The sequence below is a fragment of the Dromaius novaehollandiae genome, chromosome 8 (genome assembly GCF_036370855.1).
Source record: "Dromaius novaehollandiae isolate bDroNov1 chromosome 8, bDroNov1.hap1, whole genome shotgun sequence".
NCBI classification, from domain to species: domain Eukaryota; kingdom Metazoa; phylum Chordata; class Aves; order Casuariiformes; family Dromaiidae; genus Dromaius; species Dromaius novaehollandiae.
In genome coordinates, this window is record NC_088105.1 from 39,065,608 (window position 1) to 39,089,925 (window position 24,318).

The 24,318-nt window shown below is 47.0% G+C and overlaps 1 protein-coding gene across 10 annotated transcripts in view; it reads left to right on the forward strand.

The window, feature by feature from the left end:
- Positions 1-24,318, forward strand: part of NFIA (nuclear factor I A) — a 347,808-nt gene that overhangs the window by 140,931 nt on the left and 182,559 nt on the right. For 2 of the 10 annotated variants that reach the window (XM_064516273.1, XM_064516275.1), the window contains exon 3: positions 6,388-6,456. The exons of the other annotated variants lie outside the window; for them this stretch is intronic. In XM_064516273.1, the coding sequence (XP_064372343.1) occupies positions 6,388-6,456 (69 nt within the window). The remainder of the gene's footprint in view (positions 1-6,387; positions 6,457-24,318) is intronic. 10 annotated transcript variants of the gene reach the window in all.

The window sequence follows — 24,318 nt, forward strand, 5'->3', positions numbered from 1 at the left end:
AGCCCCAGGGCTCCTGCTTTGCTTTCCTTGGCCTCGCTCCTCAGAAAGGTCTCTAGCACCATCGGGTCCACCAGCCTCGCCACGTACAGCCATGTTTCAGGCTATGGTCTCACGCGTTCCTCTGTTATTAAGTAGAGGAGCAATTAACTTCGCTTTGGTTGAGGCTGGACAGAAGGTCGGCCCTGACCTCAGAGCCTCCCCTCCGGGCAGGTTGCAGTGAATACATGATGTGCCAGTGCTCAGAGCACCCTCTTGCTTATTCAGGGGTTAAAAAATATCAAAATGGTGAAATGTGAGCCCTCCTGTGATGCATGCTGCTGCCTCGTAGCTGAGGAGTAAATTGCGGTGAAACAGAGGCTTTGCAGAGTTGCATTCACATCGTGAGGTCTCATTTTTAGGAAGGGTTTTAGGTGGAAGCAGGGGGCAATCGGCTGCAATTTGCCTTTACGGGGCTGACAAGGGAACGCGTTGGGTCACTGCCGTCCCCGTTGCTCCTGCAATGGCACCTTGCAAGCATCCCTCAAGGCCAGCTGGGAGCAAGGCCCTGTTTTAGTGGAGAGACACGGGCAATCTCTGCCCCAGAGACCTTGCACACCAGCCTGAGAGGGAGCAGGGAGAAGGGTTGTCCCTGCTGAGCCGAGCACGAAGAGGAGCACCGGGCTTCGGGGGCGGAGGAGATGACCTGGACCTCTCAGGGAGGTTGTGTCCAGGAGGCAGCAGCAAGGAAAGGAAGGGGCCGATGAGAGGGGGTGAAATATCCAGGACAAAAAGCAAAGGAACGAAGCTGACCTCCAAAGAGCCGAAGCCCCGCGGCCCCCGCGGGCGTCCAGAGGGGTTGTCCCGGCTTTCCCGCCCGCGGAGAGCGTGTCCCCGAGCGTGGGCACCTCCCCGCTGCTCGCGCCCGAGCCTTTGGGCGCAGCTGAGCCTTCGTTTGTAAACATTAAAGTGCTTTTTATGATTGCTACGCCGGTGCCAAAACCAAGCACGCGCTCGCTCGCAGGCTTTCATCGCGCTCCCATGTTGCCACGGTCAAAAATGACGTAATTCATTTAACGAGAGGTCTGCCACCAACTGCAAGCTCCAAAATGCCCGTTTTAATTACGGACCTTTCTTTTGCAATGCGTGGATGTTAGTCCCGCTTAAAAGGAGGGGGAGAAAAGTGCTCCTTACCTTTTGAACTTGGAAGTTTCCAGGCGAAACAAAGTAGGGGAAATTTTCTGTAGATAAATGCCTAGTAGTATTCTTGTGTTTATCCTAAATTTGGGGTCAGTCCATTCGCTCAGACGCGCAGGGGGAGTTAAAACCAAATTGACGGCGAGTGTCTGGATGGAGACAGTTTTTCCAAGAGTCGTAAAAAGATTGCATTTGGTAGGAATTTGTTATTGAGCTGTGGAAGTAATTATAAGGGGAGATCTCGTATCACTGTAAAGCTAGCCACCAGATTAGCTATTCATATATTTTATTGGAAAAAAATATGACAGGGGGGATTATTGTGCGAGAAGTTTGTGGAAAATAAAAGAGATAAAAGCAGTTTAACTGTCAGGGCATTAAGGCTGTGGTTAGCTCTGCGTAGCGTTACCGAACGGCGAGGGCGCTGGCGCTGAAGAGGTTTGCCTTTTAGCTCGTCGTGTCGTGTTTTAGGAGCTGGCGAGAATCATGAGCCCAGGTAGTTGGAGATTGCAGGTTAAAACGAAAAAATAAGTTACAGAGGGGGAGTCCATCATTGACGTGGCCAGAGAAGTCCTTCCCCGGCTGCAGAAGGGTCCTCGCTGTGCGAGCTGGGGTGGTGGAGGCAATGGTACCAGTGGCGTTGGTGGCCCCGAACGTGTCTTCTGGGTGTTCTTCACCTCGCGTCTTTTTTTCCATTTGTCCACGATTTTGGCTGCCAGATGTTGAGAAGCTGCAGACAGCCTCCCTTACGTGCGATAACCTGCTTGCAGCCTAAAACTTGCACCTTCCCTTGTCCAGAGCCTGCAGTGGTCTCAGTTCACCGGGGCTCCTCATGCGTGTGGCTGCAGAGCCCGCGTGGGCGAGATGGGCTGCCAGAGTGTTTCCATTAGCACGGCATTCAGGCATGGGAGATCGTCGCTGACCGATGTAACTAACCGGCGTGTCAAAGGCTATTTGTTTATTGCAACGGCTCTGCGGCGGCGAGAGACCCTTTCTGCTGACACAGGGTGGATGTAAACAGGCCAAAGCAGAGGAATAGCCCCGGACCGGACGTGGAAGTCAGGAACAATGATTGTGCTTAAAGGAGGCAAAATAATGGAGCGGATTTGACTGAACATGATCAGGGTGTGCGGAAAGGAAGAAGGGTGGGGAAGAAATAATTTGTTGGAAAATTCTGCCCTCCCCCCATGATTCTTATAATTTTCTGTAAAGTAAACTGATCTTTGGTGATCAATAAAGCCAGACGATGACTAAAAATAAATGTACTGACTGCAGGGCAGAAACTGTTGGAGTCCTTTCTGGAGGCAGTGATATATGGTGGTTGCTTCCCTGCCTTTGAATCAGCTCTTCCGTTTTGATATTTTATTTCCTTCCCATGTCTTTGCTGTCTTTTTAGCTCCCAAGAATAACAGTATTCAGAAACACAAATGTCTTCTGTATCAGGTGCCTTGCCTGTGAACCCTTTGGGCCTGCCACATACCATGTCTCTTTACCATCATCTTGGACATCTGCACAGCTTTTACTTGATCTTTCCAGTAAATCTTTCGTTTTATTTATTTATAAATAAATATTGCTGGGGTGGTCCTCACAGCAGGGCTCAGCAGTTGCTGCATTGTGGAGCGTGAACCGGAGTGCCGATGTACGCAGTACTGAACGGGTAGTTTGTAATGCAGAGGGGGTGACTGCACACATAAAGGTCTGCAAGAAGTTTTGAGGGTTAGCAGTGATTTGTGTCCCACCAAATCAGCAAGCTGCTGCTGTTGAAATAAATGTAAGGACCTTTCGTCCCTCTCTGTTGTAGGTTTCCCCAAATCCCCACTTAGGCTCCCTCCTACCCCCTCTTCAAAGCAGTTGCTTCGGCTCACATGGCTCCAATTCCCATAACCACCAGTCCACTCCTCCCCGCTCTGCCCCCCTTCGTGCAGTCCCACAGCTCAGTCCCTCCCCATAAGTACTCCTCCGGAAATAGTTAAGCCATCAGCTTTATTTAACACCATCAAAACTGACTTTCTTGTTCCCTCCTCTTCCCACCACTGCTGCTTCTGTCTTCCCCCGGTCGCTGGAACCTCTGCCAACTGGTGGCCAAAACCTGCGCTCCGTCTTCAGCTTCTTGTTCGGCAAACGTGCAAGCAATTTGTACCTCTCTGTCTCGCTCTTGCCCTGCCCATCCCTCAACACATGACTGCTCTTTTTCCCTAGTCCCTGCTGCTGCAAAGCTGTAAATTCTGTGGCCTGGATTTTTCAGTCTCTTCTGTCTAGGCCTTCTCGAGCCCTCTCCCGTTGGTATCAGATTTTATCCCTGGCCTTTGACTCTATGTCATCCCTCTTTGCATGCTTTCGGTTACTTCTTCTTGCCCCATGTGAGCGTCTCGTCTCCAACTTCCAGGCACGCTCTCCCGTAGCACTCCCACGTCTGTTCGCTGACCTCCTTCCCTCTGCCCCCTCTCCCTTCCCTCTCTTCCAGCCTCCGTCGCTCCTTGAGCCAGAAGCATCTCTGTGTCTTGTGCCACCCATCACTTCTCTGAAAAGCCACCGTCCTTTCTGTCTTAGGTGTGTCCATATGACCCCCTTTGCCTGCGTGTCTTTTGGCCACGGGGTTGTCCGTGATGCTACATCGCTCTTGTAAAGGAAAGCAAGTTCCTTGTGTATCTCCGCATTCCTTTCCATGTTGTCTCTCCACCTGCTCCCTCTTTGCGCTCTGCTGTTGTCTTTGGCTTATCTTGCCCGGCAGTCTCTCCGGGGCGCGGCGGTCTGTGTGTTCCTGCAATCCATCCCGCGCCTAGTGCAAGGGAGCCTTTGTGCTACCGGGTGTATGGGAACATTTCTAATGCAAACAACTAACAGCTAGAAAGGGAGTTAAAAAATTAGCAAGGCCTCCGAGCCCATGTCAGATACTCTCCTGCAAGGAGTGGGGGAAAAAAATTGTTTATTCTGGCCCCAAATTTTAATCACCCAAGGGCTGTTAAGATAAAAATAGTCAGTTCTGCCTTCTGTTTATGGTATACTTGGTTGAGTGCAAGCCAATTTTGAAGCTGAACATACTGTCTGCTATTTTTGCTTGATTTTAGATTCCACATTTTAAATAGTTTCTTTAACAAGAAGCATATTTTCACTGATACAAACTTAGCTTGAGGAGAAGCATCCTGAAGTTCTAGCCATATTGAAGATCAGTGAAATGTAGTAAACTCTGGTTTTAAGGGTTTTGTTTTCTCCAAGAGCTGAAATGAAGAGTGTGTTCTGGCAACAAGTGCTGGCACGTTGTTCATTAAAAGCTCTCTTCCGAGCTTTGGTTCCCACACACATGTGCCCTCATTCTTCAGCAGAGCTTCCAGGCAAGGGCATTGGCAGTGCTCGAGTCTGATCTTCAGCCATACAATTTGTCTTAATTGTGTACTAGCATCTCGGCAAGACTTAGCTCACGGGTGGCCACAGCAAGGGGCCACATGCAAACCGATGAGCTTCTTAAATGTGGCCTGCCCGGCAATCAGATGATTTAATTATCTGTGCCCGTCCTAAGCTGATTGGCTGCTCACCATCCCGCCTGCCCTCAGGCACGACGCGCTGAGCCACATGCGGCCATGCGGGCAGCTGCATCTGATCGTGTTCACCAGCGCTAGGGTCCATCCCTGACAACAGCCTCTCTGTCTGGGGCTTTCTTTTCCCTTCTTTCTTTCCCCTTTCGTTTTGGCACCGTGCCCCCGGAATCGTTTATGTATAGGGGAGGATGAGAGAGTTGGATGGCAGGAACTTAAAACGTGTAGTTGGGTGTCGACAATCCCAGTGATTAACTGATCCTCCAAGGATCCAAGATGATTTGCTGAAGCATCAATAATAGAAATCCTGTCATTATACACTATTTACTAGGTCTTTTTGCGGGAAGACATCCTGTCTCGCTGTGTCTGCATCATGTGCCGCTCTCGCACGAGGCCTCCTGCCACTCCTAAGACATAGAGGACCCAGCTATCGCTCGCAAACTTTCTTCCATCACACAACGTTCTCGCACGTCGTAGAAAAATTGAGTACACCCCATGCACGGATTATTTCCAAAAGCGGACTGGGCAAAGCCTTGTTGCCTCCATCGCTCCTGGTGCTTCTGTCAAACCCTGCAGTTCCCTTTCACTAGCGCAAAAGCCTGGGGTCAGCTTGGGCCACGGTTTGGGTGGAGCGTGAAGGCAGAGAGGCCGTGCTCCGGTGTCGGAGAGGTTTCGCTGATGACAGCTCCAGAAGCCACCAAACAGGGTTTGAGAAAAGCTGTTTGGACGTTCATGGCGTATTTGCCCCTCGCATCTCCTGCCCCCACCGCGTGTCAAGCAAGGGCAGGACACAGTATGAGAGGAGCAGTAGGACCAGGATGACCCTCCGCTACGTGCAGAGATCACAGACGTCTCTGGGGTGACCTCTTGCCATCCTGCTCTCTTCTTGTCTGTCCAAGCTGAAATGTAGCTACACATCCATCTCGTTCGTATCTGTGAAGTTGGCTCTGCTGCCCATCGACAGCAAGGCAACTAAAGGATATGCTGTCCAGGCAGGATAGCTTATTGGGCTGAATTATATCCAAGGCTTTCCTCGGTGCCACCCTAGGCACACTGTGCAAGCCGGGAGAGGGCAGATCTTCCTGATGGTCTGGGTCAGCATGCCGAAGCGTGCGCCTGGCGCTTGCTCATGGCAGTGTCTGCTTGGGAGCGTGCTGGATGTCCGTAGCCTTCCCTTTAAGTGTGCTCCTGGCAGTGACAGCAGTGCGGCACATTGATAATGCTTTTCCCGCGAGGAGCCCACAGGGTTCGGAAAACCTTGGCTGATCCTCCCGATGACAAGTCTCGAGCACGAGCAGGGCCTCATCCCCCCAACTCACGCTCTCCAGACGTGTGGTTTCAATATGGTCCATGCTTTGGAAACCACCTAAACAGGAGGGGGATTCGGCTGGGTCGCGCGAGCCACGTGCAGCCCTCGCCGCCTCGCGTGGAAGCTGCCCAGGTGCATCCCAAGGCTGAGCTCTGCCCTGGGACGCTATGATTTTTTTTCATCTCTATTAGGAGGTGGGTCAGATATTCTCGGGTGTTGTAACTGTCTAACGCTGGGCCGAGAAAGACTACCCTTTGGGTCGTTAATGCATCTCAGACGTGCTGGTAGAATACAAAGTCTTAAGCATTATTGATGCTTTAATACACACCTTAGGAAACACTTGTGCCTCTCTCCGCTCTTTGCTTTCATTCACAGTGATGCCTGGAGTGGAGGCTACGTCCCTGGGTGAGGGGAAAACCATCCAAAAGGGCTTGATTCGGCAAGGTACCAAGGGTATTTTATTCTTTAAGCAGGGTGACGTGGGAGCGGGAAGAGCCTTGCAGGAAGCAGATAGCTTTCAGGATTGCGCTCAGCTCCCGAATCCCTTTCATTCGCTTGTGTTGCCGAATTCCCTGGGAATTCCGCCTGGAAACGCTAATAATCGCTGCGAGTTGCCACCCGATTAAAGGCGGCTCCACCAGTGCCACCAGGCTCGTTGCCTTCCCCTGGAAATCTTGCGGATAAGGATCGCAGCAAAGGCGTCACAGCAGAGCCGCGGCGGGGGCTGCACCGGGGGAGGAGGGTGGCTGGTGCTCCGCGGCTGGCTTCCGCACTTTGGGGAGTTTAGGGGTGGTGACAGCGTGCGAAGTTGACCTCTTTTGCACTAACGCGGTTTTCAGGTCCGCATTATTCATGGGCACCTTTGAAGACGGGCCCACGGTGGAAGTTCGGCAGGAAAATTAATTAAATAAATGTCAGCATCCCTGAAGAGCGCGTGAGAGTTCACGTTGCAGAATAGCAGCTCCGACGGCTGTAACCACCGACGGGGCAAAGGCTGGGAAGAGGAAAGCGTGTACGTACACGTATATCCCTTCAGTCAGCCTTAACAGGATTCCTGATGACAACCGGGAAGATGAGTTAGATGACTCCAGCCACGCAGATCCGTACTGTTTCCTACTTTTGTTAGTAATTGTAGTTGTTCTCTTGCTCTTTATTTATGATACAAATAAGTATGTACTGGATGGTTCTCAATGAATTCATCACGGGAAACACCCTTTCACTCTTAGGTTAGCGCTTAAAATTAAACCATGGAGCAGATGGCTAAGGATGCACTGGCTGGATAAGCCAGACAACTGCACCGGTGGATTGAAATGTAATTACACCCATGAATATTATTTGCAAGCGTAAGTGATAGTTAAAAAAGTTGTGTTTCTTCTTAAGCACACAGCGAAGCCGAGCTATGAATGAACAAATAATGCCAAGATGACTAAATACAAAAAAAATCCATCTTTTAAATCAAACTGCTGGAGGACTTGCGGCTGGAGGCTGCGCTCTCGCAGGGCCCCGTCGCGGAGCAGAGCCCGCCCGTTCCTGCTGCCTTCCCGGGGGAAAGGGCAAAAAGCAGGTAGTTAAAAAATACGCAAGCAAGTGCAAAATTGCTAGCTAAAAAAAATGCAAGCAAATGCAAAATTGCAATTGATGCATTAGTAGTAATAGCATTGCTGCCGTTGTTTTCAGAAGTCCTGGGTGTTTTGCAGGCAAACGCTGCCGTCGCCGTGACGGAGGGGCACCGCTCGCGGAGCGGGACCGCGGCGGCCGTCCCCGCCGGGCTGCCGGAGTCAAGTGCGCGCGCGGCGCGGGCGGCACTCGAGCGGCTTTGCGTCGCACTCGAGAGCCCGGAGCACGGCCGCGCTGCGAAGCCGCGGCGAGAGGCTTTCTGAGGGGAGCTCAGGAATAGCCCCCGAGATAAAGGCGGGCATTTATCCCGCGACTGTGCGGCAGAAAAGCGATTTGCATAGTCTGCCCATGGCCAGTCGGTCGTCCCGGCAGAGCCGAGGTTTTACTGGTCGAGTTTTGTTTCAACTTAATGAAGTAAGTACTTTGCCTGCTCCCAGGCGCTGCCAGGGAAGGTTTGTAAACTCCTCGCCTTTGTTGGGGTGACTGAAGTGTTTTTTTCTTCCTTTTAACCAGCCATTTTTGTTTCTTCCCGAATTCGCGGGCGCAGACAAAGCCTGCGTTTACTGTAAAAAAGAACCGGGGGGGGCCGCGAACCTGGTTTGCATCCCAAGTCCCGAAAAAAGACCGTTTTTTCCGCTGGGGAAGGGCAGAGCCTTAGCGAAGGGTGAGGGGGGCAGGCAGGGATTTACGGCCCCTCGAAGCCCGGCGTCGGTGCCGAGCATCCTGCCTGCGGAGGAGAAGCAACAGCCGGGAGTCGGGATCGCTCCCGCGGTCCTGGGCAGGGCGCCGAGGACCTGGGCCTCCCGCTGCCAGTTAAACTAGCCCAACCTCACTGGACACCGACGTTTGGTAGGAAACGGTCACAAGAGATGTACGTTTTTTTTTTATTTTTATGTTTTTTTCCCAGAGGTGAAAAAAGGCTGATTTTTTTTTAATATAAGCCTGGTTCGGAGCCGCCTGCGCGCGTGCCTCGAGACGGGGAGCATCGGCCGGGCGGGCTGCGCTCCGCAGCCCCATAACCACTGCGGATATTTAAAAATGTATGTATCTCCCGTCTTCCCCATATGGGCTCCTTAGGCGACACGACTTTCCGTGGCCATTATCTGACCTCCCTTACACTCGGATTACTCGGTACAAAGCAAATTTATGGTTGTTTATTCTCCCCTCCTATCAGCTATTAGTGCCTAATCATATGGTCTATCGATCATGTGATTAATCGCCTGCCTACGGAGGCAGCAGGTCCCGGGGAAAGCTGCGCCGCGCCGGGCTGAACTCCAACCTTTTCCGCCAACGCCGGGAGCGGAGGCATCCGTCACCGCCGGCCGGGGCGCGCGGGACCGCCGGAGCCGCCGCCTCGCCCCCCTCTCCCGACCCCGCCTCGCCGGGCCGGCGCAGCGCTGGGCACGCGGCGATTTCCAGCGCGGCCTATAAATAATGATCAAAGAGGGAAATATGTGGGCCTTATTACAGCAGTGCCCGCTAGTGCTGCTATAATTAAGGGGCTGTCAGCGTTTCTATTATAAACCCTTATTTTCAAGGGTTTATAACTTGGCCGTAAAATTTTGCTCTGGCTGAGACTTGGCATATAAAGTCCCAGCGTGCGACCGGTTTTTCTTGTTACCAAATTGTTAAAAAACTACCGATCCGGCCTATTTCAGTTACAGCGACATACCTGCGCCTTTGTGCTTCAGAACCACTTTGACTTCTTAAACAAGCAGCTCGTTATTAAGACGAAATTAGCATGCTAAAACCAGAAGCGTGCACGAAGCGTACGCTATTTTACCCAAAATGCCCCGAAACGCATGCCATTAGGTGCTTCTGCGTCTTGCCGGGGGCAGAGCACCCGCACCGGTGCCCGCGGGAGCAGCGTGCCGGGACGGCATCCCGCACGGAGCTGCAGCTGCAGGAGTTAAAAACGGGCCCGCTTTCAGCCAGTTATTCCGTGTAAATCCAGAGCAGCCGCGTGGACTTCAGCGCCCGGCGTGCTTAGTTTTAGCCCGAGTGCTGAACTGCCGTGCTTTTTATTGGGTTAAGTTATCCACTTAAGGATTTATTCTCCTCTCAGTGATCCATGCGCGTTAATTCCTGCTAATGAGAATTATGGCTGCGTCGAAGGGGGGAGGCTGGAGTTCAGCTTGACTGAAACGGAGGGAATTTCACTCCAGAAATACATATTAAATTTAAAAAACGTTAGGTTGCCATACCTGCACCTCTCCGGTTTCAAAGGGAGCATGTTCCATTTCCAGAAACATGTCCTTGATGTGTTAGGAAAGGACAGCAAGTTGGCTCAAAAAGATGCAGCCACTTAAAAACATCGATTCCCCCAGGACAAGACGCCAAAATGCAAAAATAAATTAAACATAAGCAGATGCTGTGCCTCCTTTCCATTTTTGGCTAGCACATCCCATTATGGGACTACTAGTGGGACAACTGAGAATGACTGACATTTACTGAAACTTAAGGCCTTATTGGACTGCCCTGGCAGTAGCGGTAGAAATTCAGGTTTACGCCAGTATTAAATCTGAATGTTTCACTGACTTGTTAAGGCATGCGTCGCCTCAGTACCGTTTTTTGGTCCGTGGTAGTTTTATACTATTTCTGCTTTTTGAAAGGACCTTACCAAGTTTATTAACATAGGCTTAGATTTTCAGAGGAGTGTGAGGAACATGCAGACCCAACTCCTATTGAAAATCACAACCTCAAAAAAGCAGAGTTCTCACCCTGGCAAGGATCCCATGTATAAGCTCTTTCCATTTCCAGAAAAATCATTGAGATGAGGCTAAGACCGTTCATCTGGTGCCTGTCTAGTAGATTGCCTCAATATAAACACGGCCATTCTGGACCAGAAAAAGAGCCCGTGACTTAAATGGATTTACACTAGCAAAGAATCTGGCCTTCGACACTCAGCTTCCAAACTCGACTGACATTACTTGAAAGTAAACATGGAGCTGCGCTATGCCGTGATGTGGCTGGTGGTTTGAGGTACGTGCTGTTACCACGCAGCTCGTCTCGCGGCGAGTCTCACCGCGTTTGATGGTTTCCTTAAGGTTCCAGGTATCGAAAGATTTACACGTGCGTCTCAGCTGTCATTGAAAGGGAGGAAGAGAAAAAAGCCTACATTTCTGACTCTTGAGGGAAGCCTGAAAACCTTCCTTGTGTGCACTTTAATCGTTCAGAAACCAGAAGGCAAAGGGAGAAAAATAAGTTTTCAAATGCCATGATGTTTGAGATGTGGCATATGCTTTTTCTACGCTCAAGGCTGGCAGTACTCGTTGTGTGGTGGTTATAACCTAGTCAGAAAGCAGGTGCAGGAGCCCAAATGGGCTCCCTTTCCTCCTTTTTGACGCAATCGAATAGATTCGGTGTCTTTTCATTATTACTGTGCCGCATCATGCAGCAGTTTGCTACAGTTTGTTTTCAGGAGATGCAATAAATAGTTGCCTGTGTGCCCTAAAATTATGTTTCTTGACTATCGGTGAAGATGAGAGCCCCAGGCTCCTGAAAGGCTAGCTGCTATTTCCCTCCGTCGGCAAGTCAAATGGGTGGTTACATGTTGTACAGCTGCAGCAGGGCCAAAAACGTGTTGGGACAGAAATGGGCACCTCTGTTGGGCAACCCAACGCTCACTTCTATGCGCTGTGGGCCAAGGCCACCTCCAGAGCTTGGTGTATTTGGCTGGAATGGGCACATATGGTGGCGATGGGTGAGAGGACAAGCAAGCAGCAGGTATCCAGACGTCCTCATGTTGGTTGTGAAGAGTTGCTGGTCACTGATGTTCCCCAAATCTGGGGCCAGGCCAGAGCCTCTAAGCCTGTGGTCAAGCTGGTCTTGGCCCTGGCCCTTCCCACCACTTCTGCATGTCTCTGCAGGGATCCCAGATTTTGTGCGCCTCTTGCACCCAACTTGCCTACCAAGGGCCATTCCTACTCAAGGGCAAAGTGGGGCATCTTTGCCTCCTCTTCCCCTCTGGGAATGTTCATTATTTAACTTCAAATGAGGGAACGCTCTTCTGCGCCGCACATTTTTGGGCTGCAGCACGGAGAAAAGCTAATACTGTCCTATACGTGGGCTTGTACAAACGGAGCTCGGAGGGCAGGTTCGCAGCGGGTGTAAATTGCTCTTGCAGAGCCGTCAGTGGAGTTTTGCGGATTTATACCCAGCTGGGAATCCCCCCCGAGTCCCTTTTCTCACTGTGCAAAAACTCTCCCCAGAGAGCCAGTGATTTTACAAAAACCGAGTCTGGCCCCTTAAATATGATAATGTCCAAAGTTCAGCAGAATACATCGGCTACGGCACGGGGGGGTTGGCATTGGCCATCGAGTCGAGTACGAGTTGGTTCGCAGTCGTTTCCCCGTCGCAGTTAGTCTGGGTACCGCTGGAAACAGAATTTGTCAGTTCTGAAGTGCACAGATTAGAAAGGAATGTGGAATTTGGAAACGTGGCAGCTTGTAGCGCTGTATGGTTTAAATTAAACCTTTTTTTGGAAAGCAGAATAGCTGTAGGCCACATTTAGGGGGAAAGCAACAGCAGAGAGGGCTGGCTGTGGTTTCTGCTCTGCTGTGTAACCGGTCCACTTTCCCTTGTTTTAACACAGATTAAAAAAAAAAGCAAGCAAGCGACTTTGGGCTCCTTCCGCCCAACCACACAGCTTCTCTGCTGACCACAAAGAGGAAGCTTGGTGTAGCAGCCCTGGGATTAATACCCACTGTCTCTTAACCCAACAGGGTGTGAAAACATTTTATAAGAGCTTTTTTCCCTCTCAGATGGGTGGCGTGGCTAGAATTTAGACGTCTCGAAACAAGCACCCGCCTGCCTTTCACTGCGCTCCTTGGGCAGGGGGGCACGACGCTGAAGCAGCGTGGCCAAAGCTCGGTTTAAAATCCTTTGCACCCATCGCTGGAGCTCTAGCGTTGCAAATCGCCGACAACTTTGTTCGTCTTGCCGAAACGACAGGAAATATAAAGACGCGCCTGCCGCGAAGGCTGCGCAGTGTAGATCTTCATCAGTCGGAATATAATTGTTCTTAATGAAATGGAGACGACTAGTTCTTAACGGAGCAGCCTTTTCTTCTTTAGAAATAATAAGCTTAAGATTATGGATTCTATTAATCATTTGATCAGCTTTATTCATTCATCTGATTTCCTTTACATGCAGAAACCCCTGTTCCGTACCTGCCTTTGTCCTTTGAGATGATGACACTTAGCTATTTCCTGTAATGCGCTCTAGTGTCCCAGGCGTAACGTACACATTGCTCCGCTCAGATATCGTAAACTGGCTATTTCCATGTGCCAAGTACTCCGGTTGAGGGAGATCTTAATAATGTGATGAACTAAACAGTATCTTTATGCTCTTCCCAGAGCCCGTGGCCTCCCGGCCAGTGCGGTGGCCACGAGTGCCGCGTGCCGTGCCCCGGTGACGAGGAGGCGTCACGCCGCGCGGAGCAGGGACGCCTGCCGCCCTCCGGGTCCGCGCGTAATGCAGACGACCTGCGCGTTAAGGGAATCTGCCTTCCTGGCGTTGCGTGGGAAAGATGCTGAAAGCCTGAGTTTCGAAACGGTCGGGGAATTATTAAAAGCGAAATTTGTTCCTCTGCGGAGCAGTGGCAGCATTGTTATTTCATGCTTGGATGTGCCGTTGGGAAGGTTTTATTTTGTTGTCATTAGAGAAATCTCTCTGTTGTTATAACGCTTTCTATGTGTGAAGAAATACAGACATAATGTGTATCTAGTCCATTAAAACACTCTTTAGGAGCCTCCACCTGTGGCACAGCCTCTCTGTACGGCTGATATTTTGCTGAGCACTCTTGGTAATTGTTCAGTCTGTGCGTTATATGGATTAGCAGTTGCAGGGAGTGAAAAAAATACTAGTGGAAGGCGCTCTCTAACTTCTGTGAGCTGAACTGGAGAAGTTGCATTGCATCTTGATCTTTCTCATCTTGGTAGAATTATACTGTAACTAATTGAATCCATTGATCACTGTCTTGTTTTTTTCCATCTTCTTCTCAGAGGATTCATTTCATAGTGTTCTGTACATCAGTCAAGAAAATGGCTGCAGTGGAATTACCAGGGTTGATAATAAAGGTAATTTAGCCCAGTTGAAATTATTTTTTATGTATCTAAGTAGGGTAACACATTCACACATGCTGCCTTAAATCCCATAATGAAATACCTGCATGATCTTGACTACAAGATCCCTAAATAACTCTCCTTGATGACCGCAGAAAGTAAAAGTAGCCAACGGAAGGACCTTTTGCAGCATGATAATGACTGAACAATAATCAGCAGCTTTAACTTGATCAAAGAACTGGCCCAGAGCAGGATAAATAACCTCTGTTTTGTGCACTCCATGGTGCAGGGAGTATTTTTGGATTAGATAGCAAGTGCTTAACAGGCGGGAATAGCAGTAAGTGTCAGGAGAAGCAATGTAGCTGATGGTTAGAACTTCCCTGTGATTTAATTTAGAAATAAGAGCCAATCTGGCCTCAGCCAGGAGGATTTTATTGTGGATGTCTGGCAATGGCATTTAGCTCTTCCTAAGTAACTGTTTGGAAAAGGATTCTCATACTAGATTAGGGTTGGTCTTGTCAGTAATACACAAGACAGGATGTCAGGAGATCTGAGCTGAGGTCTGCCACAGATTTCCAGTACGATTTAGGTCAAGTTATCTAATCTTGCCTGCTGACACAATTTCAGCCTGAGACAAGGTGACAGCAGAGTTTGTAAAACGTTTCCTTGACAAAGAGGCATTTTTACTATCTCGTTCTGACCCAGGCGAAGCAGGAGCAGGGGTCTTCAGCCTGCAGAGCTGCAAGCGTTCACCCAAACCAGCGGGTGCCGGGGGCCGAGGGAGGAGGGAGGAGAGGCAGCTTCCAGTGCCAGCATCGCCCTTTCACTCTCGGACGGCTTCCCTGAACTCGGCCTTCAGGTGCTGGAGGCTGGTGTGACACCGACCAGGTGCCACATGCCCTCACCAGCTCTCTGCGATAGCCAGACCTCCTGGGCAGCAGGGACGTGCTGGGACGGAGAGCTGTGGTGGCTGCTCGGGGAGGAAGCACAGTCCCCCCGTCCGAAATCCCACCGCTAACCTCTCCTCTCCCGGCCCCGAAACGAGGAGCTCCCGCGCGCGGTCTCCATCCCTGGCGCTTGTGCACAGCCCATCTGCCTAGTTCAGCACTTTTGGGGGCAACATATAGTATTTGCAAATGGGATCTGACAATGGAAGAAATACAGCAGAGTGAAGGGTTTAATATAAAATATTTATACAATAAAGATCTTTCATCTTTTGTCATTCGCAGGGTAGGGAAGTGAGGAATGTATTGGGAGTACATTACCAAGAGTATGTTATAAATTAAAATCTCAAATTGAATAATACTGGCTGCTAATGTGCGCAGCGTTTGAAATGAGTCACTTCTGAATCAATGTAATTTACTGTGCCAGCCGAAAGATATTTACAAAAGAAGGTATCTTCTTGGTTTTTTACTTAGATTACTTGCTGTTGACCATATAGGCTATCTGTAAGTGCTGAATAAAATCTGTCATAACCATTAATACAGAACTGTTGTAAAAGCATTTATAAAAGAGAAAGGTGGGCTTTGGGCCACACAAGTGGTCAAACAGTTGACACTCCTTGTTTCCCCTCAAATTTAATACTGGTAATTAGTAATACAGCAGCTTTGTAGAGATTAGTTAGTGGGAGATGACAGACTGACCGTTTTCTTGTAAAGTGTTCTTATAATATGAAAATAACTGTCTATTCTTGCACTGGCACAGTCATAGGGAGTTTGTGCTCCCAGCCCACATCCTTCAACGTATTTAAGCATTTTGTAAGGTGATAATATATTGGGAATGGCGGGTCAAACATCCAAGCAGAGGCAAGGTATAAGAGGAGAGACAAACAGAAGGAAGCAAGTTAGGAAGCTAGTTCCGAGTTCATGAGACTTTGGTCCCATTCCTCCTTGTGCCACCGATTTTTGCTGCCTCTTCAAGAATGGGAGGATGCTCTGGGAATTTCTGCCGTGGTCTGAACAATGTCAGGTTCTCATTCCTCTTCTGCCTGGCACAGGCACTGTGATCCCAACAAACCGCTTGTGGTTAGGCTCACCTCATCTGCGTTTATCTAAAACTGAGGTGCTTGCTCTAAGCTGGTTGTCTAAGCCGGTGTCCTTGTGCAGGGAAATGGGCTGGGCGTTCCTTGAGGGCATCGCAGCCCCGCAAAATGACCGTGCGACTGCCTGGCTCTCACTGGCGCCTGTAGGAAGAGCAGAGGCACCTGGCTTGGAGAAGAGCCCAACCATTAGACGGCCACATTTAGGTGAGGCAAATCTCGCCCTTGGTCTTTCTGCTCTTCCGTGTTTCATCAGTGCAATAGGAACATTTTCTTCAGGTAGAGATGGTGAGAGTAAGTAGATTAAAAGATGGAGGAACAGCTGAAAGGAGAGAGATGCTTACAGTAACTCTTACACAGACTGCTTGAACTTTCAGCTTCCTTTGTTTTTTGTATTTCTCAGTCAGCAGAAAGAATCTCTGCAGGAAAATATGAAAAGGTAACCATATACACCACCAAACTGGTTGTGATGTGGAGATGCAGGTGATCTGATGGATTCTGGGACAAGCTTCTATACGTAATAAAATATGTATTAAGGTCATATTACAGCAGTGCGGTAGGGAAACTGGAGTATTCTTCTGCCATACTTTTTGGTAGGGATAATTCTGCTGGGTTGCATCACTGTCTGTAAATTTTATTGATTATAATTAAGTCAGTCTGCATTGCCTCTAAGAACCTACACGGGTTTAAAAATCAATACTCCTTGCATTCATTAGGGCAACCAGTTCGAAAAGGGATTACAGTGGGAATAAGCAATGCATTTATAGCTCTGTGTTTGTGTTTACAAACCATTAAATGCTGGCCTGTGCGACAGATCCTCATCTAGGGGTCAGAAATGCTTTTTTTCCCTCTGTTTTTTATCCCATGAAGAGTAATGAAAATACTCCCTTCATAATTACCTGTCCTAGCCTGTACCCTCTGACTGGAAGTCTGTTGTCTCAGTAACCTTCTCCAAGTTTCATTCAGTTGCATGGAGACATCCTTGGACGAGCAGGAACGTGAGGAAACTTACTGAGAATTGCAAGGAATCTGTTGAAGTTCTCTAAACTTGTTCGCTAACGTGACCCGTCCCATTGTGTTAAAGGGATTGTCAGTTCTCTCACTTGACTTCTTTGGCTACACAAAAAATGCGACATTTTCAGTTACTGGAACGTCTGATGACTATACTGAAGGAAAGTCAGAGCAAAGAGAAATTGCAGAGAGTGTCTGGTATAATTGATTTATGGACAAAGATTAAGGCCAGATTGCCCTGTCCTTATTTCTGTAGCAGCCTAGTCCATAGATAGACTTCTTTAAGTCAATGGGTTCCTTATGTATGTGCTCTTTATTGTGGATAATGCTATCACAGTCTGGTGCACTAAGTGTGTATAGCTCACCTTAGGGACAGGATGTGGAAGATCTTTGATAATATGAAGGGTGTGAACACTAAGGAGAGTGAAGGATAATTTAGATTGGGACTTGGGAGTGCAGCTAAAAAAACATACCATCAAAGAAATGTAGTGGATGTGGAATACTCCCCAAGGATAAAGTTAAATGCCCTTCAGTTTGAGTCATTTGAAAACAGGAGAAAGGACTAAAAATGTTTTCTTAGGGGTCATTCTGTAGACAGAAAGGAGGGCCGGATTATCTAATAGAGCTGCTTCTACATTTATTTTGTGCAGTGCTTTGATTCACATTTGATTTGGGTGACAACTCATCTATAGAACGCACAATATGTGGTGCCAGTAATGCTGCTTTAATGGTTCCATACCGTGACTTAGCACGTACTGCTGCGGACTTTACTAGTTCTGATTCAATTTATTGTGTCAGTGATTTCAGTATTAATAACACTGTACCGAAATGGCACAAAACACGGTGTATCCTAGCTGAGGAAGCCTAGCAGGACTGCCGTGGCAGTCGGATACGAGCACGGCTCCGAAGTGCGTCCGTTGGAGAAGCTGGCCTTTGGGACGTGTAGGCACCTGCTCCATCACAAAAATAGCCATAGCGTAACTGGCACTTTAAATGCCAACGTGAAGGGGAAAGCAAGGGAGAGACCAAGGGAAACTGGGCCCGAGTGGGACTCCGAGTAGTTTAGAGTGTACGTGGCAAACCAGCTTTCTCATCTGGATGCTCCCTGTCTACATTGACATTTTGATTGTGTCTTAATGCAGGGAAGCTTATAAAGCAACTGCCTGAGCTTTATTTGTTGTGAGGAGCCATCTGATACTGTTCACTACTAATAAGTGCACGCACAGGCATAAATAGACAAAATAAAATGAGTCGGATTTTGCTGAAGCATCCAATAGAATCAAATGCGAAACCGTAAGGCATTTTTTGTTGAATTCCAGTCTAAGCTTCTGTAAAGATCTGGTCAAAGCTGGCTTTGGGCAATAGCAAAACCTGCAGGCTGGGCTTTAAAAAGCACACAAGGAGTTGTGAGGAATGTTCTTCGGCTGTATTTCTTTGAGGCTGTCATTTAGATAGAAACCCTTGCCCAAAGCTAGGATGCCCCAGAAATTTCTCAGGAAGATTTGCAGGGACCTGAATAACCAAGCTTACCTCAGGCCACTAGCAACTGGAGGTCTGGTGGTATCTGCCGTGACAGTGTTTTCCCTTGTGTGAGCACTCAGCTGTAATGATTCATTAGAAAAGAAGTTTAATTGTGGCCAGTAGTCAAGAATATTTCTTTGTACTCTCTTATCAATGTTTTCCGTTTGCAGCAGGACTTGGCTTGTTTGTTATTATGAAGTTCGCCGTTTGTTTGGAAAACAAGGCTTGACTTATCATATTGTTTGGCAGGAGAGAAGAAAGCAGAACTACAGCCCCCCTAAAGCCCGAGAGCAAGTAGAAGGAAAAGTTTACTTTTAGGAGCAGTTAGTGAGTCAGTGAAAACTGGCACAGCTGCATTGGAGTAGGCAGAGGAGCATCCAGACTATACCTAGTGTACATCAAAGGGATGTGCAAGGTCCTCCTGAAGACAGCTAATCTGACCGTTTTTTTTCCTTATAAATGTTTTAAAAACAAAAACTAGTTTGCTTGGGCATTTAGAAAGAACACAGGATTTCTGCATGCTTCCTCAGCGTAAAACGTTACTTCACATACACGCCGTTTCTCTCAAAGCAGCACTCTTAAAGTTCACAAGCTGCTGCGTGACTTTGATTCAGTTGTGCTACCTGGTGCATAAGGAATCATTTTTTAAGACTACTGAAATTAGTGATTGTTCGTGTCACTCCTTATTTTTTAAATGCATACGTCACTTTGAATTTTTCAAAAATGATCTGCCACAGTGGGGGATGGCGTTATTCCCATTTCATAGGTGAAGAAACCGCAGTAATAGTTGGAATAGTTGGAATCTGCACAGGGCAAGGCAGAGCTGAGACTGCAACCCACAGCGCCCTAATCACAAACAATTCACTTTTAAACTGTTCCCATTGACCTTAATAGGGCCAAGGTTGGATTCCAAGTGTTCAGTGTTGCTTCCAAGTTCAAAGATGCAAAATTTTAACCTGTATTTGAATATATGTTTCATGGGTTATTCATGCTCAGAAATATGTGTTGGCACAAACAATCGCCTAGATTGAGCAAAATAAGAAGCTTCTTTTAATGCAGAAATATTAAACAATGTGTGCTGGAGTACAGAAAGCTATTTGGAAACAGGAAAGCTTTATAAACATAGATTTGATTGTGATTGAACCAAAAAGAGTGGTATTAAATTAAGGTCTGTTTAAGGCACTAAAAAAAAAATCTGCATTTTTCCAAACTGCTAAGGATAAAATCAATCTGCAGAAGTATTTAAGTTTGTAATAAAAATATCATTGACAAAGTAAAGTGAAAATAATGAAGTACATTTAAAATTATTTGGAAGTCTTTTGGAAGATTTATGACATCTTTCCAATTGGAGCTCATTTAGTTGAAAAAGTCATTTAGGAGCCTGGAGAGTCGATAGTTTTGTGCTTTGTAAGAGATGAGCTACAGGGCGCAGGTTCACTTGTTTGTTCAGAAGCACAGGTACCTTTGGTTACACAGAACCTGTTGCTTTTATTGTATGTATTATTGAATGTGAGCTGCAGGAATGTAGTATTTGTATTTTGTTAGTACCGCAGTTACTATGATCCGACTCAATAGCTTTCTGGTGGAATCAGCCGGGGTTGTCTCCCCTTGCCAGCGAGTGCTCAGATCTGCGTCCCGCCTCTCGATGCCTCCACCGAGAGCAGTCCTGCTGAAGGAGCGGCGTTTTGGGAGTGCTTTTTGCTCGTGTCCCGTTCTCAGACACTGAGCTGGAGGAGCAGCAATGGTTAGAATTGACCACGGACTGGTTTTGACCTCAGATTTGATCTTTTAAGGCAGCAGGAACTGTAACTGATCTCAAGACAGTGTATTGGGTCCTTGATATTTTCCATTACCATAACTGCTGTTTAGCAATGTCTAGTTGATACAAGGAGAGTGTGTGATTGAGGCCATGTTCATCTCTTTACAAGAGGAAGAATTATGACATTCATAGATTGGAAGAGAGTGGGTGATAAATAAAACTGAGGCTATCCAGAAAGCCCCAGGGAGCTTCCTCTCTGCAGAAAGAATAAGAAATTTATAGATGTCTAGAAATTACAGTTGAGCTTTTTGCTTTTTTTTTTTTTTTAATGTTAGCCTCTTTCAGTCATATGACTGGAGTTCAATTATCAGCACAATAAATATTCTCGTGAATGGGAGCAGTGTGTTGGCAGCAGATTTCTGCTTCTTAAAAAGGAAGGAACGTTTAGAACTTGTTAAAAATAAGAGTTTACCATCAAACTTCGTTCTAAAGTCAGAAAGTGGCAGAGCCTAACATCTGTCCTCATTAAAGTTAAGTGTGTTTTGGAAGAATCACGTACAGTCTAGCAGCAGCTTAATGCAAATATATGTTTGAAATAAGAATTTTAAAATACAAACTATTCAGGCAAAAAATACAATGTATCTGTTTTGGTTTTTAAACGAAACAAAAGTTACTAAGAGGCTCTCTTTCTGCTGTTTTTAGCAAGAGGCTGCATGGTAAGAATATTACCTGCAAATCAGTCTAATAGATCAATCATTATAATAGAAAATACCTCTGACAGTCATATTGTATTTAACCCAATATGGGTTATGCTTCTCAGATGGGAATTGGGAGGGGTTTTAATTTTCCTTCTTCCTCTTGACCCTTCCGGAGCGGTTGATGGACTCGTTTAGAGGATTCAAGTTCCAATTGTTCCTCCAGTATAGGAAAAAGTGGCTGCGTCTGTGCTTTGGTCTCACTCCATCCTGGAAAGGGGATACAGTTTGTGAACTGAGAAAGGCCCCGTACACCTGGACTTTCCATTATGTGTTAATGAAATTTGGAGTTCCGGGATAACTTGGAGTCCTACAACATTTTGATTCATTTATCTCCTAGTTAGGCTTGGCAAATGCTAGAAATTCATGTCGTCCTCAGTATAGTCCAGTGACTGACCCATACTGACTTGTTTTCAGAGCTGTCCCTGTTTGGCACTAAATTTCTAGATCTGTAAGCAGTTTCTCTTAATTTAAGAGAGACGTGACTGTCTTGGGCTCAAGAAGGTCTGACAAGAGGGAGCAGAAGTCATCCTGACTGTACACCTTTGGCCAAGGGGACTGTAATTCTTGGATCCAGCTAACACAGTCTATTTTAAGACTTGGCCACTTTACAGTAAACTTCTTCGGGGGAGAGTTCATTGCACCTAGCAGGCCTCCGCCAGTCTGGATCAGCGTCTGACATTTGAACTTGATGCTCTTAACACATTTGTCAGCTCTACATGTACACAGTAAGATATTATATGCTTCAATAGCTTCACATTTCCAGGCAATTCAGCAAAACCTTATTAATTTTTGGCTTTTAAATTGAACTACTGTATACCTGTATCATTCCTTAATATTTCGGTGACAGTGCACAGGGCAGCAGTGTTCTGTGTTGCAGGGAACACAGCTGCAGTAGCACTGCAGTCTGAGAGCAGCGACTGAAGTTACAGGCACCCTCTGCAACAGACTGAGGAGTAAGTACCGGAGTGGAATTTTACAAATGACAGTTTAGAGAGTTATAGTTGCCTAAAGAGCAAGGCTGGAAAATTTGCACAAATCTGTCTTCAATTATTCTATTTTTTTTCGTCTTCTTTAATTTCTTCTAAGGAATTTTACTGCAGTACCTTTAGCTGTTCCTTTGTAATCCTGTATTCCCGTTGCTTTATTAAATACCTCGAGTTATAATCTTGTTTCTGAAATTGTTATTATCTCTCCAGTTGCAAATTGCAGCATTACGTAGAGGAGTGATTATGGCATGAGGCATGTAAAAATCAGATATGCAAATAAAGCAAGTTAAGCATGATGTTTCAGTCCCATAACTGGTGGAAAAAACATCACTTTGCTGATTTTGGTTGAAGTATTCTGATTTATATCAGCTAGCACACTGACCCCATCTTTTTTATGTAAATGCTCCAACTAGTTGAAACAAAACAAACAAAAGAAAACAAAACAAAACAAAACTGACCCAGAAAATGTATTATAAAAGTAGATTTACTTGTATAAACAGAATACTTTTTCTGTGGTTCCAGCGCAGACAGCTGGATCTTTAGAAACTGTCGATACAGTATTCTAAGCCCTTCCAGTACATACTGCGTGAAAACATAATTTTTAAAAACAGCCTCATCATCTTCTGGTTTTGAATGCACAGTCCTGATGTAATATGCAGTTCACTGTATTAAGGACATTAAACACCATCAGATGATAAGTGAAACCTGGCATGTATATCTGCCATAGACGGAGATTACTCTGGAGAAGTAGGAACTTTGCAAATTAAGGATCAGCTGTCGAAAGCCCTATCTGCAGCGTGCAGTCCTGAGGAGCGAGTGCCTTGCTGCACTGACGAGTGTTGCACTGTCATGTTCTTCCCCGGCCGAAACGAAGGAGAGCTGGCCTTCCCCGCGGCTCTCCCTGCCAGCCCTGTGAGCATTCCTTTCTAATCCAAGTAGTAGGCAACCTCATTTTGAGACGATCTTTTTTCTTCCGCTTGTTTTTCAAATGTAGCTTTAATGACTGGTTGTTTTGGACTCTCTTATGTGTAAGAAGGGAATAGGGGAATATAAACAATAGATAAATCTTACTTTCTCGCTAGCATCTTTCTCTGGCAGTGCTGTTAAAACTATGGACTGTGTGCCCCAGCATTAAGAGGATTGTTGACCAGCTTTCAAAGTTGACAAGGTCACTTGAGGTACTGTGACAGGGCATTTTGGTACAGTAGTTGATCCTGTGTAATGTTAACTCGGGAAGCCGGGGAGAAATTGGGATGATCTTTCTCCCAATTTTTCTTGCCTAATTAAGGGTGTAGAAAAAGCAGGCCTTGCAACGTAAGAAAATGTAATTAAAGAGATGTTATCTGGCATCTGTCCACTAAGCAGTTCTGCCCCCCCCAACTCCCCCAGCTCTCTTCTTAAATATTTCAGTTCCTTTCTGAGCAGTTTAAACCTTTGAACAACTCCATTGCTCATCCATGCATCCCGGAGAATACCTGTGCACACGTCAGGGAAGATGTGCAGAGTCTGCGTGTCGGTGTGCCTGGACTCACACGTTGTGTGGAGTTCCCGCTGCCGCTGGCCGGTGCCAGCATCCAGAAATATCGGCAGGTTGGGCCAAGAGGAAGTCAGAGTTCCACTTTTGAAGGAAGGAGACGTCTGGAATTCCTATTCCCCCGTTCACGGCATTGAACAGGGAGGGTTTTTTTTCTTTTCAATGGAGTTGTGTCCCCTATTTTTGCTTTGTCGCCTGAGGGAGAGCCAGAGCAGGCTGTCTGAGGGTGCTCCGCAGGGCCAGCAGATCCAGATGATGCTGGCCTCTGACATGGAAGCAGCTGTGGCACTCGGTGCACTCGCAGAATACCAGAGCTGTTAATTCGATAAAATAGCTTTTCCAATTGAGATACCATCCTGGGACAGCTGATCTTTTGTACTGCACAGCCCAATCACGTCTTTAAAGCAGCAGCAACACCAGAACTTCCTAGAGGGTGCCTGCACTTCGCTGCACAGTTTGGCAGCTACCGCACAGGCCTGAGGGATACTTTCAAATTTCCCTGTAATTAATGAGCACCTCTGCACTTATGGCAAATTACAGTGTCTGATGTACAATGTTGACCTACAGCTGCCCCATGCCAAGTAGCCTATTTAGACCTAGTTATTTCTAAATAGAGCCTGTAAATGATAATGGGAAACTTCACTATTGATTCATTTGCCCCTAAATGCTTCCTCTTTCAGGTACTGAGGTCGAAATTATGTTCCATAATCCTATACTTAAGCTGATCCTTAGATTTATTATATATTTATTATGTGGAAATTCTCAAGCTATTTAGCATTCCTGTAAAGCCAGAGAAATTAGAGATGGAAAAGGCTTGTTTGATCTTGTCTTGTCAGTACACAGTCTTCCCTATAGAGCATTGATTATCTACTTTACTTCTAAATGTCCCAAGTAATAAAAAATCTCCCACTTCTCTAAAATGTTGCACTGCCAGTAAGTTTCACTGGCCTTTGCTACTGCCTTACAGATTTACAAACTCACGTATAATCATCTTTTTGCTGTCACTCATATGCTTAT